The sequence below is a fragment of the Trichechus manatus genome, unplaced genomic scaffold (assembly GCF_000243295.1).
Source record: "Trichechus manatus latirostris isolate Lorelei unplaced genomic scaffold, TriManLat1.0 scaffold00027, whole genome shotgun sequence".
Lineage (NCBI taxonomy): Eukaryota > Metazoa > Chordata > Mammalia > Sirenia > Trichechidae > Trichechus > Trichechus manatus.
In genome coordinates, this window is record NW_004443963.1 from 14,304,934 (window position 1) to 14,315,863 (window position 10,930).

At 42.5% G+C, this 10,930-nt stretch overlaps 1 protein-coding gene across 4 annotated transcripts in view; it reads right to left on the reverse strand.

Moving 5' to 3' along the window:
- Positions 1–1,476: 1,476 nt before the first annotated feature.
- LOC101341820 (apolipoprotein L3-like) overlaps positions 1,477–10,930 on the reverse strand; it is a 31,740-nt gene continuing 22,286 nt past the window's right edge. For all 4 annotated transcript variants that reach the window (XM_023729034.1, XM_023729032.1, XM_023729033.1 and 1 more), the window contains 2 exons: positions 4,150–4,276; positions 1,477–2,615 (listed from right to left, as the gene is read on the reverse strand). In XM_023729034.1, coding sequence (XP_023584802.1) covers positions 1,757–2,615; positions 4,150–4,276 — 986 coding nt within the window. In that variant the 3' untranslated portion in view covers positions 1,477–1,756. The remainder of the gene's footprint in view (positions 2,616–4,149; positions 4,277–10,930) is intronic.

Here is a 10,930-nt window from a genome sequence, read left to right on the forward strand (position 1 = left end):
GGCAGGGACGGTGCGCTGTGTGTAATCACAAGAAAACTATTCTAGAAGCTCTTACAAGACTCTAGGTGAAATGTGAGGGTAGCCTGGATGAGGATATTTGCTGTCTGGCTATCTCTCTCTGTCCACCCATCTCTGACCCTCCCTCACACATGACACAGGCCCTTCTGATTCCTAATTAGACTCATGTGCTTCATGTCCATCCTGGGCCCTGACTGCTGGACCAAAAACACACCTGTGTTAAGCCCAAGTCAGACATTCACAAGTTTCTCCAGGGTCCCCCACTGGGGCCTGCTGGGTGCTAGGGCCTGAGGGAAATGACTGGGTGGGGGATTGGGAGCCTAGGGAGTGAGCAGGAGCAGCATGGGGGACTTGATCCCTGAGATCCTGGGAGGCAAGCTCATGGGGAAGTGACGTCAGACATCCAGAGCCCAAGGCAGACAATTAGTCAACACAGCAAGAGCTTAGGGCATCAGGCAATATTTATTGAACCAAAGTCTATAGAAGCCAAGATGGGAACAGCCAGAAAGATCTGAGATAGTTCCTTCTCCAACCCTCCTCCTCCCAACTGTTGAGGAAATTAAGGCTCAGACAGGTTGTGTATCTTGATTCCAAGCTGGTTGATTTCCATGACATACCACAAGGCTCCTTGGCATGTCCCTGGCATCTACTTTCACATTTTTTTCAAATCAACCACTGTTTCAACATACATTTGGAGTTTCTTTGGAACTTCATTGGTCCTTCAGTGCACTCTTGACCCAAAAAGGGCTGCTGACTTGACAAATGCTCCACTCAGTCTGTTGTCACCACCACCATCACCATCATCATCCTCATCATGATCAAGAAGTCACTGCCTGACTGAGATAAACCCACTAAAAGACAAGGGTGCCTTGATACTGGAGAGAAAGGGCTGGAGATCACCACCTGGGAAAGTCTTCACTCTTGCTAGGACATCAAATCATGGGGAGGGTCAATAATGGAGCTGCTGCTACCTCTCCTATGGTCCAACAATTCTAACTCTGGCTTTCTCCCATTCCCAACTCTTTAATTTTCTCATTGCTTCTTCCTGCATGTCTCCCTTGCCACTCATGCTCCCAGTGTCTTCTTTAGTCCAGAATAAACTGTTTCTTCTCGTTCCCCTCACTCCCTAGTCCACTCTTCTCTCATTTCAGCCCCAGCTTTCCTGCCTTATCTTTTTTAAAATTTTTATTTTTGTTGTTGTTGAGAATATACACAGCAGAACCTACACCATTCCAATAGTTTCTGCATGTAAAATTCAGTGACATTGATTACATCGTTTGAGTTGTGCAACCATTCTCACCTTCCTCTTCTGAGTTGTTCCTTCCACATTGACATAAACTCACTGCCCCCCCAAGTTTCCTATCTAATCTTTCAAGTTACTGTTGTCAGTTTGATCCCATAGAGATGGATCTTAAAAGAGCACAATGCTCAAGGCAGACAACCTTTACCAGTTAAGCTAAACTATTGTATGATTTTAAGAAGACTTGAGGGGATATTTTTGGTTTAAGGTTTAAGATTATCTCAGGGCAATGATTTTGGGGGTTCATCTAGCCTCCATGGCTCCATTTCCTACCTTGCCTTGAACCCACTTTCTGTATGCATTAACCCTTCCCTTCCCATACTCAGCTACAGAAAGACCAAACTCCTTAATACTCAGTTACATAAACTATCTCACCCTCTTTTCCCTGAAATAAAATGCTTCCACACTGGTGACAGCCTCCCCTGCTCCTGGCACTGCTCAGGGGGTCATTGAGTCAGTCCCTAGCAGATTCTTATAGATCTCGGTGAGCTCCTCTAACTTCCTCTCCAGTTCCCGAGCCTGCTCCCTCAGCTCTTCAGCTGACTCTGTCTTCGCCCCCTCGTGCAAGTGCTTTGACTCTTGCACAAGACTGACTACATCTATCAGAAGGAAGACACCTACAGTGGCCATACCCATGACCCTAGCTCCTTTGGCCATTTTCAGAGCCGTGCTTGCAATGGTTTTTTGCACCGGATTACCTATCTGGATCGAGATAGTCCCACTGGTCATGAGACACCTGTGATTGGTTACTAGGAGCTTGGCTAGCTCTTTGGCACGGTCGTTCTTCCTGATGTTTGACGACGCTTGGTTGCAACTCTCTGTGGTGGAAACAAGTGATGGACGCACAGCATTCACAGCATGTTCACAATCTCCAGTTGACATCAGCTTGCTGGCTTTGGCTTTTGCTGATGACCTGGCTGAGTGGTCCACAATGCTGGTGGAAACACTGGTGATAGCAGCAGCTACTCCCAGCCCCACCCCAGTTGCACACAATGGAAGACTGACCCCTGCTGTCACGGGTGCCAGAGCCAAGCCAAGAATGGTCAGGATGCCAGAGACGGTGCTGGTGGAATTGGCCACAATGTGGGAGATGGTGCAGTCCCTGTGTATCTTGCCAACCTTGTCTGCAAGGGCGTGAAGCTCTCTTATATGCTCCTCAAGCTTCATTTTCACCCTAGGAAACTCCTGCAAAAATTGGTGTCTATGCTGCTGTTCTTTTTGAAGACTATCTTTGTCTTCTGTGGCTATTTCTTTTCTGAGCTGGTTCAGAGCTTCGTATAGTGCATCTTCCTCATCCCTGTAACAACAAAGATGAAGTAATTAAGAAAGACAGTCTACTTAGCCGTAAAATGGGTTTGATAAGATCTATCATCCATAAATCTAGAGCTCTTACTATAAAAAAAATGGAAAAGAATTCTACAAATGCGAAGAATTTTTCTTTCAATGTTAACACATGTTCGCACGTCACAGATGCTCCATAGTACTTTTTCGATAAGGAAATAAATAAGTAAAAATCATCTTAAGATGCTGTTTCCTGGTAGGTAAAGATGTTTTCTCACTCAAGGGTGGGTCAACACCACTGTGAAAGGGTCAGCCCCAGCACACCTTGTCACTTTCCCTGTGACCCATGAATGACCTTTGTGATTAGGACCAGCTGTATTGTCCTGGGTTTTTGGACGAGATGAGAGTATGGGCTGACAAATTTTCTGAGTCATTTTGATCCAAACACATCCCATAGCAAATAAAAACCTATTAACACATCTCTCCCCTCCTGCCCTGAACTCATGTTAACATTCCCAGGAACAGCTTAGCTAAGTGTGTGCATTATATTGCACCTGGTCAACCCACTGCTCTATATGTTTCCTGTGGGGAAAGAACAGGATCCTTCTCCTGCATCACAAGAGCAGTGCATTCAGACCATCTCCTCGTGTCAGCTGAGGAGACAGACCCACTGGCCGTGGGGGATCAATGCCCTTGATGGAAGCCGACCTTGCTCTGTCTCTTCTCTGTGTGAGTAAATTGTTGTTCCATCTAGTGCCTGTGTGTGAGGCATGTCTTTCTTGGAAAACTCAACACCTGCATTGTCCCAACTGACTGGGAAGCAGGAGCCCAGGCTATGAACCCTGGTTCCACTCTAACTCTGCACCCCACCTTTACTGACTCCTGAGCCACCAGCCAGCACCCTCAACCTTCAGGGCCTTACACTCAGATGCCACCAGCCTAACTCACACGTTAGCTGATGGCGGCTTAACATGTGTGAACGCCAAGGCAACGAACAATTTTATGGACACCAGAGACATAAAGAACCAAACATATGAATTGTTAAACCTGCAAAGACCTGCATTTGGACAAACCGGAGGAGGAGCTATTTACCTTTAGTGGAAACTTGTGAGAACAAGACCAAGTCCCTCAGATTACAAAAATTTGGTAGCCACCCACTCTGACTTTGGAAGTCATCACAAAGCCATGCTGCCTTCCTGCTGGTCAGGGGTGACCCTACATCGAACAGAACCAAATCCATTTCCACTGAGCTGATTTAGACTGATAGTGACCCTATAGGACAGAGTAGAACTGCCCCATAGGGTTTCCAAGGAGCGGCTGGTAGATTTGAACGGCCAACCAAACTTTTGATTAGCAGCCATATCACTTAACCACTGCACCATCAGGGCCCCGCCAGTGAATGATATGGAGGAAACCTTCCTCATGGATTATTGAGAAGGGATATCCTCAACTCCAACCACAGGAGATTGCCTGGAGGAGGTGTACCTCCAGGAGGCAACTAGCCCAGCAGGAAGATCTGAGTGACATTCCTGTGGCACCGTGGACGTTACCTGGACAAGTCGACCTCAGCTTTGATGCTCTCCAAGTTTTGGTCTTCAGCCAGCAGGTTTTGCAGCTCCTCTTCCGTCAAATTGTTCTTGAGATACTCAATGATACCCTCAGTGATGTCTTGGCTCTCTAGTTAGAAAGGAACAGAATATGTTTAGAGGAAATTATGGCAGAGCATAAATTGCATTGAGTATTATAAGGTGTTTAAATGTACATCCTCCTGAGCGGTTGTCACCTAGAGTACTTTTGATAGTCACCTGGGAAGCGTCTTGGCACTTTGTGGAGGAATGAGTCATTGTCAGCTCACAGCAATCAGAAAGTGAGCCTTCCAGCCCCAGAAAGTGGGAGAATTCCACTGATAGCTTCTGTTTACCATGTGCCTATTATGTGGCAAGCAGTATATGTCAGTGTTTCAAAATGTGAGTTGCCACCTATCGGTGGGTCATGAAATTAGTTTGTTGGGTCAAGGGCAGCATTTTACACAGAAAATGGAATGGAAAATATCAATGTTTAGAATATAGTAAGGACGTGTATTGTTTTTGTGAACTATTTCATATACAATGTGTTGTTGTTGTTGTCTTGTGCCATCGAGATGATTCCAACTCATGGTGACCCCCATGTGTTACAGACCAGAACTTGGCTGTAATCTTAACAGAAGCAGTTCACCAGGCCTTTCTTCCACATTGCCACTCTGTAGGTTTGAACTGCCAACCTTTCTGTTACTAGCCCAGCACAAATGGTTTGCACCACCCAGGGACCTTATGTATGTGTTTGTGTGTGTGTGTGTGTTTATAATGGGTCTAAGAAACACCCTGTAGTTAAACACATGATTTTTTAATTAATTAAACTAATTAATTCAGCAGTGAAATGAAGATTCACACTAAACCAAGGACCAAATCCATTACTGTCAAGTCGATTCCAACTCATAGTGACCCTATAAGACAGAGTACGACTGCCCCATAGGGTTTCCAAGCCTACAATCTTTACGGAAGTAGACTGCCACATCTTTCTCCCTCAGAGCAGCTGGATGGTTTCGAATTGTCAACCCTTCAATTAGCAGTGAGCTCTAAACCACTGGGGCAAATACTGTAAAGAACATAAGTAGTCTGAGGTTACTTCAGGTCAGGATTTCTGTCCAAATGAGCCACCAATGAAATGTGTGGTTTTTCAGGTTTTGAGGGATTATGGAATTGCAGATAATGGACTGGGGCCAGGGATGTCACTAGGTACATGCTGGGATCCTGACCGCACCAGGAGACACTGTGAGAGAGGATGAGACCAAAATGACTGTCTGTAAAATTTTTGTGCAGTGTTTCAGCAGAAGTTTATTACTTTTTATAAAAATATCCCTGCAGTTAGTTATAACAACAAAACATTTTTTTGTAAGCCCAGCTTACATGCATCAATATGCCTAAAAGGCTAAAACTCTATGCTAATTGACTTTTTTAACCTTCTAATACGCTCTAGTCAGAGCTGTCATTACAACCCAATTACAATGATGCTTCGAATCACGTGGTTTCATCTGCATGTGCTACAGGCACACCGTGTTTATTTTGTTGCTGATGATGGTTTTTTTTTTATTTTTAAATTTTATTGTACTTTAGATGAAGGTTTACAGAGCAAACTAGTTTTTCATTGAACAATTAACACACACATTGTTTTGTGACATTGGTTGCCAACCCCATGACATGTCAGCACTCTCCCCTTCTCCACCTTGTGTTCCCTATTACCAGCTATCCTGTCCCGTCCTACCTTCTCATCCTTGCTCTTGGGCTGGTGTACCCATTTAGACTTGTTTTGTTTATGCGCCTATCTAATCTTTGGGTGAAGGGTGAACTTCCAGAGTGTTTGCTGCTAGTGTTTTTACAGTGCTGATTTTGTCAAAATTTCTGGTGTTTTAGCTACAATATTCTAGTAATTAGCATGTGGGTGACACCAAGAGTTACCACACTGGGTGAGACCAACCCTAGTGACGCCCTGACTGGGAACCGTATATATTTATGTGTGTGACAACACATCTGTAAAATGTTTTGCCTACCATATTCACACAAGCAAGGCACTATTCTTATTTCACAGAAGAAGAACATGAGACACAGAGAGGGAAATCGAGCAACCAGAGCCAGCAAGCAGAAGGCTTGGGATTGGAATCCAAGGCTGCATGGTAGGCATTTCTTTGACATGACTTTGTAAGCCTTATGGTTTAAAACTTCCTGTGATTGACTTCTGGGCAACATAGCACTATAGACAGAAGCACCATGACATCCCTTCACAGCAAAGATCTGAAAAACTAAGTCAAACAGAAAAAAACATCATTCCTGAAACCCTAAGCATCAAATGAAGAGACAAAGAACTCAGCCAAGCACTGAATGGAATAAGAAACTGACAGAGAACAGAGAGCAAAGAGAGATACATGCAGAGGTCCCCTATCAGCTAACACAGCATGGATCCGCCATCTTGGATGCCCATCGAAGATCCGCGAACAGGGGGTATGAGAAAGCAGCTTCACGGAGCTTCCAGCAGGAGACAGAACAACTGGTAACCAGCGATATATGCTTTCCAACCCCCTACCCTTCTTCACTCCCACTTAGCCTCCTCTGCTTCCTGTGACCACAGTCTCTTGGCTGGGAAGCATAAGCTTAACCCTTGTGCTGCTTGGATTCCACCCACTCGCAATGGCCGGCTCCCTGAGTGCCATTTGTTGGCTGCTGGTGTTTCTTTTTTCCACCTCTTTAGATATCTTCCTTACCTCTCACCACCCCTTCCTTTCTCTCAAATACCTGGCTCCATGTGCCATCTTTGCTTCTTCCTGAAAGGCTGCGAAACACCGCTCAACTGTGAAACTGCATCCCAACCCATGCTGTCATGCTGGTGAGATCCCCGGGGCTTTTTGTTGTTGTTGTTTTGATTTGTTTGTTTGTTTTCTTGGCTTGGGAGCCCCCTCTAGCCATGCAGTATTGCTCTGTTTGGGAGCTACTCCCTTGCTCTGTGCAGACGCACAGTGGTATCCCTGGAGGCATTTCTTTTTTCCTGGTTTTTTTTTTCCTTCGGTTTTTTTGTTTGTTTGTTTCTTAGTTTGTTTTCTTCTCTCTCCTTTTCCCTTTTTGTCTTTATTCATTGCCGAGTTTCTCGTCTCTCTATACGTACCTTCTCTTCCTGTCTCCCGAATACCTGGCAGTGTGTGATACTTCTGCCCCTTCTAGCCAGTCTGTACTTCATGGACGGGGAGCAACTTTCCCAGTCCTCACAGCCTCACTGGTGGGATCCCTGGGGACTTTTCTTTTTTTTTCCTCTCTAACTTTTATGTATTCATTTATTTACTTTATCCTATTTCTTTTTTTTCTCTTTTTATTTTTCACCATTTCTCAGTCTCTCATCTCTCCACTCCAACAGCAAGCTCCCGTAGCACTCTTTTTTGTTTCTTTCTTTGTATGTTTTTGGCTCCTGTTCCTCTCTCGTCTTTCCCATACCCATCTTAGCTCCACACATCACAATCTACCCCCTCCATCCTCCCTACCTGCATCATGCACTGAACATCACACCCCCAAACAGCACACGCACAGCCTACCTGATCCTGCCCTACACTGATTCCTGTTGACCCTAATACGTGCCACAAACAACCCATCCCAGCAACTCCCCTTCAACCGGACCTGCCCTGCTGTACCATACCTGAGCGACTGACCCTGCCCATTGGAAAAGAGGGTGAGAAGTATCGTGCCTACAGATGAGCAAACAATAAAGAATGCACAGCCTGCTTGCTCAGACACAAACAAATAAAAAAGCAGGATGACACATATAAATCTAAAATCAATAAATGAAGAAAATAACTACTGAATAGTCCAAAGACGGCAGTCAATATCAAAACATACAAAAACAGGACAGGACGGTTCAGTAGTCATCCAAAATAAAACACGAGATGACATTCCAGTAGAAGAAAAGGCACTAGAACTACCCGATAGGGAATTCAAATCTCTCATATACAAAGCTACCCAAGAGATGAAGCAAAAAGCAGGCAACAATGAGGAAAAAATAGACAAACTCATGGAAAAGGCAGACAAATTCATGCTAAATACAGACAAAAATGGAAGAATTCAGGAAAATAATACAGGAACACTATGCTAAAATAAATCCACAACTAGAAATCATAAAAAAACAACAATTAGAAATCCAAAACTTACACAACAAGATCTCTGAAATGGACAGTGTCATAGAAGGGCTGAGGAACAGGTTTGAAATGATGGAAGACAGGATCAGTGAAATTGGATACAACTCTGAGGAAAAGTCAGAAAAATGAATGAATAAAAATGAAAAAACCCTGAGAACTGAGTGGGATACAGTCAAAAGCAAAAATCTGCAAGTGATCAGAGTTCCGGAACAGGGGGAGAAAACAGAAAACACAGAGAGGATCATTGAAGAACTGCTGACAGAAAACTTCCTCAATATCATGAAAGATGAAAAGCTGACCATCCAAAAAGCTCAACGAAACCCATATAGGATAGATCCTAAAAGAAAATCACCACGGCGTATCATAATCACACTTGCTAAAACCAAAGACAAACAAAGAATCCTGAGAGCAGCTCAAAAAAACCAGAAAGTCACATACAGAGGAGAAACAATAAGACTAAACTCAGATTATACAGCAGAAACCATGCAGGCAAGAAGGCAATGGGATGACATATATAAAACCTTGAAAGAAAAAAATTGCCAACCAAGAATAACACATCCTGCAAAATTCTCATTCAAATATGATGGTGAAATTAGGACATTTCCAGATGAACAGAAATGAAGGGACTGTGTAAAAACCAAACCAAACTTACAAGAATTATTAAAGGGCATCCTTTGATCTGAGAACAAACAACATCAGATCACAGGCTGAATCTAGGATACAGGATTGTACCAGCCAGATACCAACCTAGGAAATGAACTTTCAAGGACTCTGCAAAACCAAAAGAATTACAACAGACAACCAGAGAGGTTAATCTGTAAATGACAACAACATCAGAACAAAGAGGGAATAAGTGGTGTAGGTAGTAGGACCTTCTAATGGACAGGAAGGCAAGGCAATGCCAAGTAATAATAGACTGGTTCAAACCTAGGAAATAAGGATAAATTTAAAAGTAACCACAAAGAAAGTTAACAACCCTACTCATCAAAATAAAGAAGAAAAACATAAAGGCTCAATAAAAACAAAATCTACAAAAACAAAAAGAATGAAAAAAAAATGCACAAACAAAAGGAATTCAGCACAAGAGAGTAGGAGGAACAAACAAAACATCAGCACCACAAAAAAACCACTACAAAATGACAGCAATAAACTCACATCTATCAATAATTACACTGAATGTCAATGGACTAAATGTACCCATAAAGAGACAGAGAGTGACAGAATGGATATAAAAACAGGAACCATCAATATGCTGTCTATAAGATATACACCTTAGAAACAAAGATATTAAAAATCAAAGGATGGAAAAAAACATTTCAAGCAAACAGCTACCAAAAAAGAGGAGTGGCAATCCTAATCTCAGATAAAATAGACTTTAAAACAAAATCCATCATAAAAGGCAAAGAAGGACACTATATAATGATTAAGGGGATGATCCATCATGAAGACATAACCATAATAAACATCTATGCACCCAACGACAGGGCTCCAAAACACATAAAACAAACTCTAATGGCACTGAAAAGACAAATTGACAGTTCACAATAATAGTAGGAGACTTCAACACACCACTCTCAGTAAAGGACAGAACATCTAGAAAGAAAATCAACAAAGATGCAGAAGACCTAAAGGGCATAATCAGCCAACCTGACCTCACAGACATATACAGAACACTATACACAACAGCTGCAAAATACGCATTCTTTTCCAATGCACATGGAACGTTCTCCAGAATAGACCACATCTTAGGCCATAGAGCAATCCTCAACAAGATCCAAAACGCTGAGCTAATACAAAGTATCTTCTCTGACCACAACACCATCAAGGTAGAAATTAACAACAGGAAGAGCAAGGAAAAAAAATCAATTATGTGGAAACTGAGTAACACCCTGCTTACAAACCACTGGGTAAGAGAAGAAATCAGAGATGGAATCCAAAAATTCCTAGAATCAAACAAGAATCAAAACACATGATGCCAAAACCTTTGGGACACAGCAAAGGCAGTCCTCAGAGGACAATTTATAGCAATAGATGCGCACATCAAAAAAGAAGAAAGTGACAAAATCAAAGCATTAACTACACAACTTGAACAAATAGAAAGAGAACAGCAAAAAATGCCCACAGACACTAGAATAAAGGAAGTAATAAAGATCATAGCAGAAATAAATGAAATAGCGAACAGAAAAACAATAGACAGAATCAACAAACCCAAAAGTTGGTTCTTTGAAAGCATCAACAAAATCGACAAACCACTGGCCAGACTGACAAAAGAAAAAGAGGAGAGGATACAAATAATCCAAATAAGAAATGAAATGGGGACATTACAACAGACCCGAATGAAATACAAAGAATCATAACTTAGTATTATGAAAAACTATACTCCAACAAATTTGAAAACCTGGAGAAAATGGATAAATTTCTAGAAATACACTACCTACCCAAACGGACACAAAGTGATGGTGAAAATCTGAACAGACCCATAACAATAGAAGAGATTGAAAAGGTAATTTAAAAAAAAAAAAAAAAACTCCCCCCCAAAAAAGCAAAGGGCTGAATGGCTTCACTGGAGAATTCTACCAAACATTCAGAGAAGAGCTTATACCAGTACTACTCAAACTATT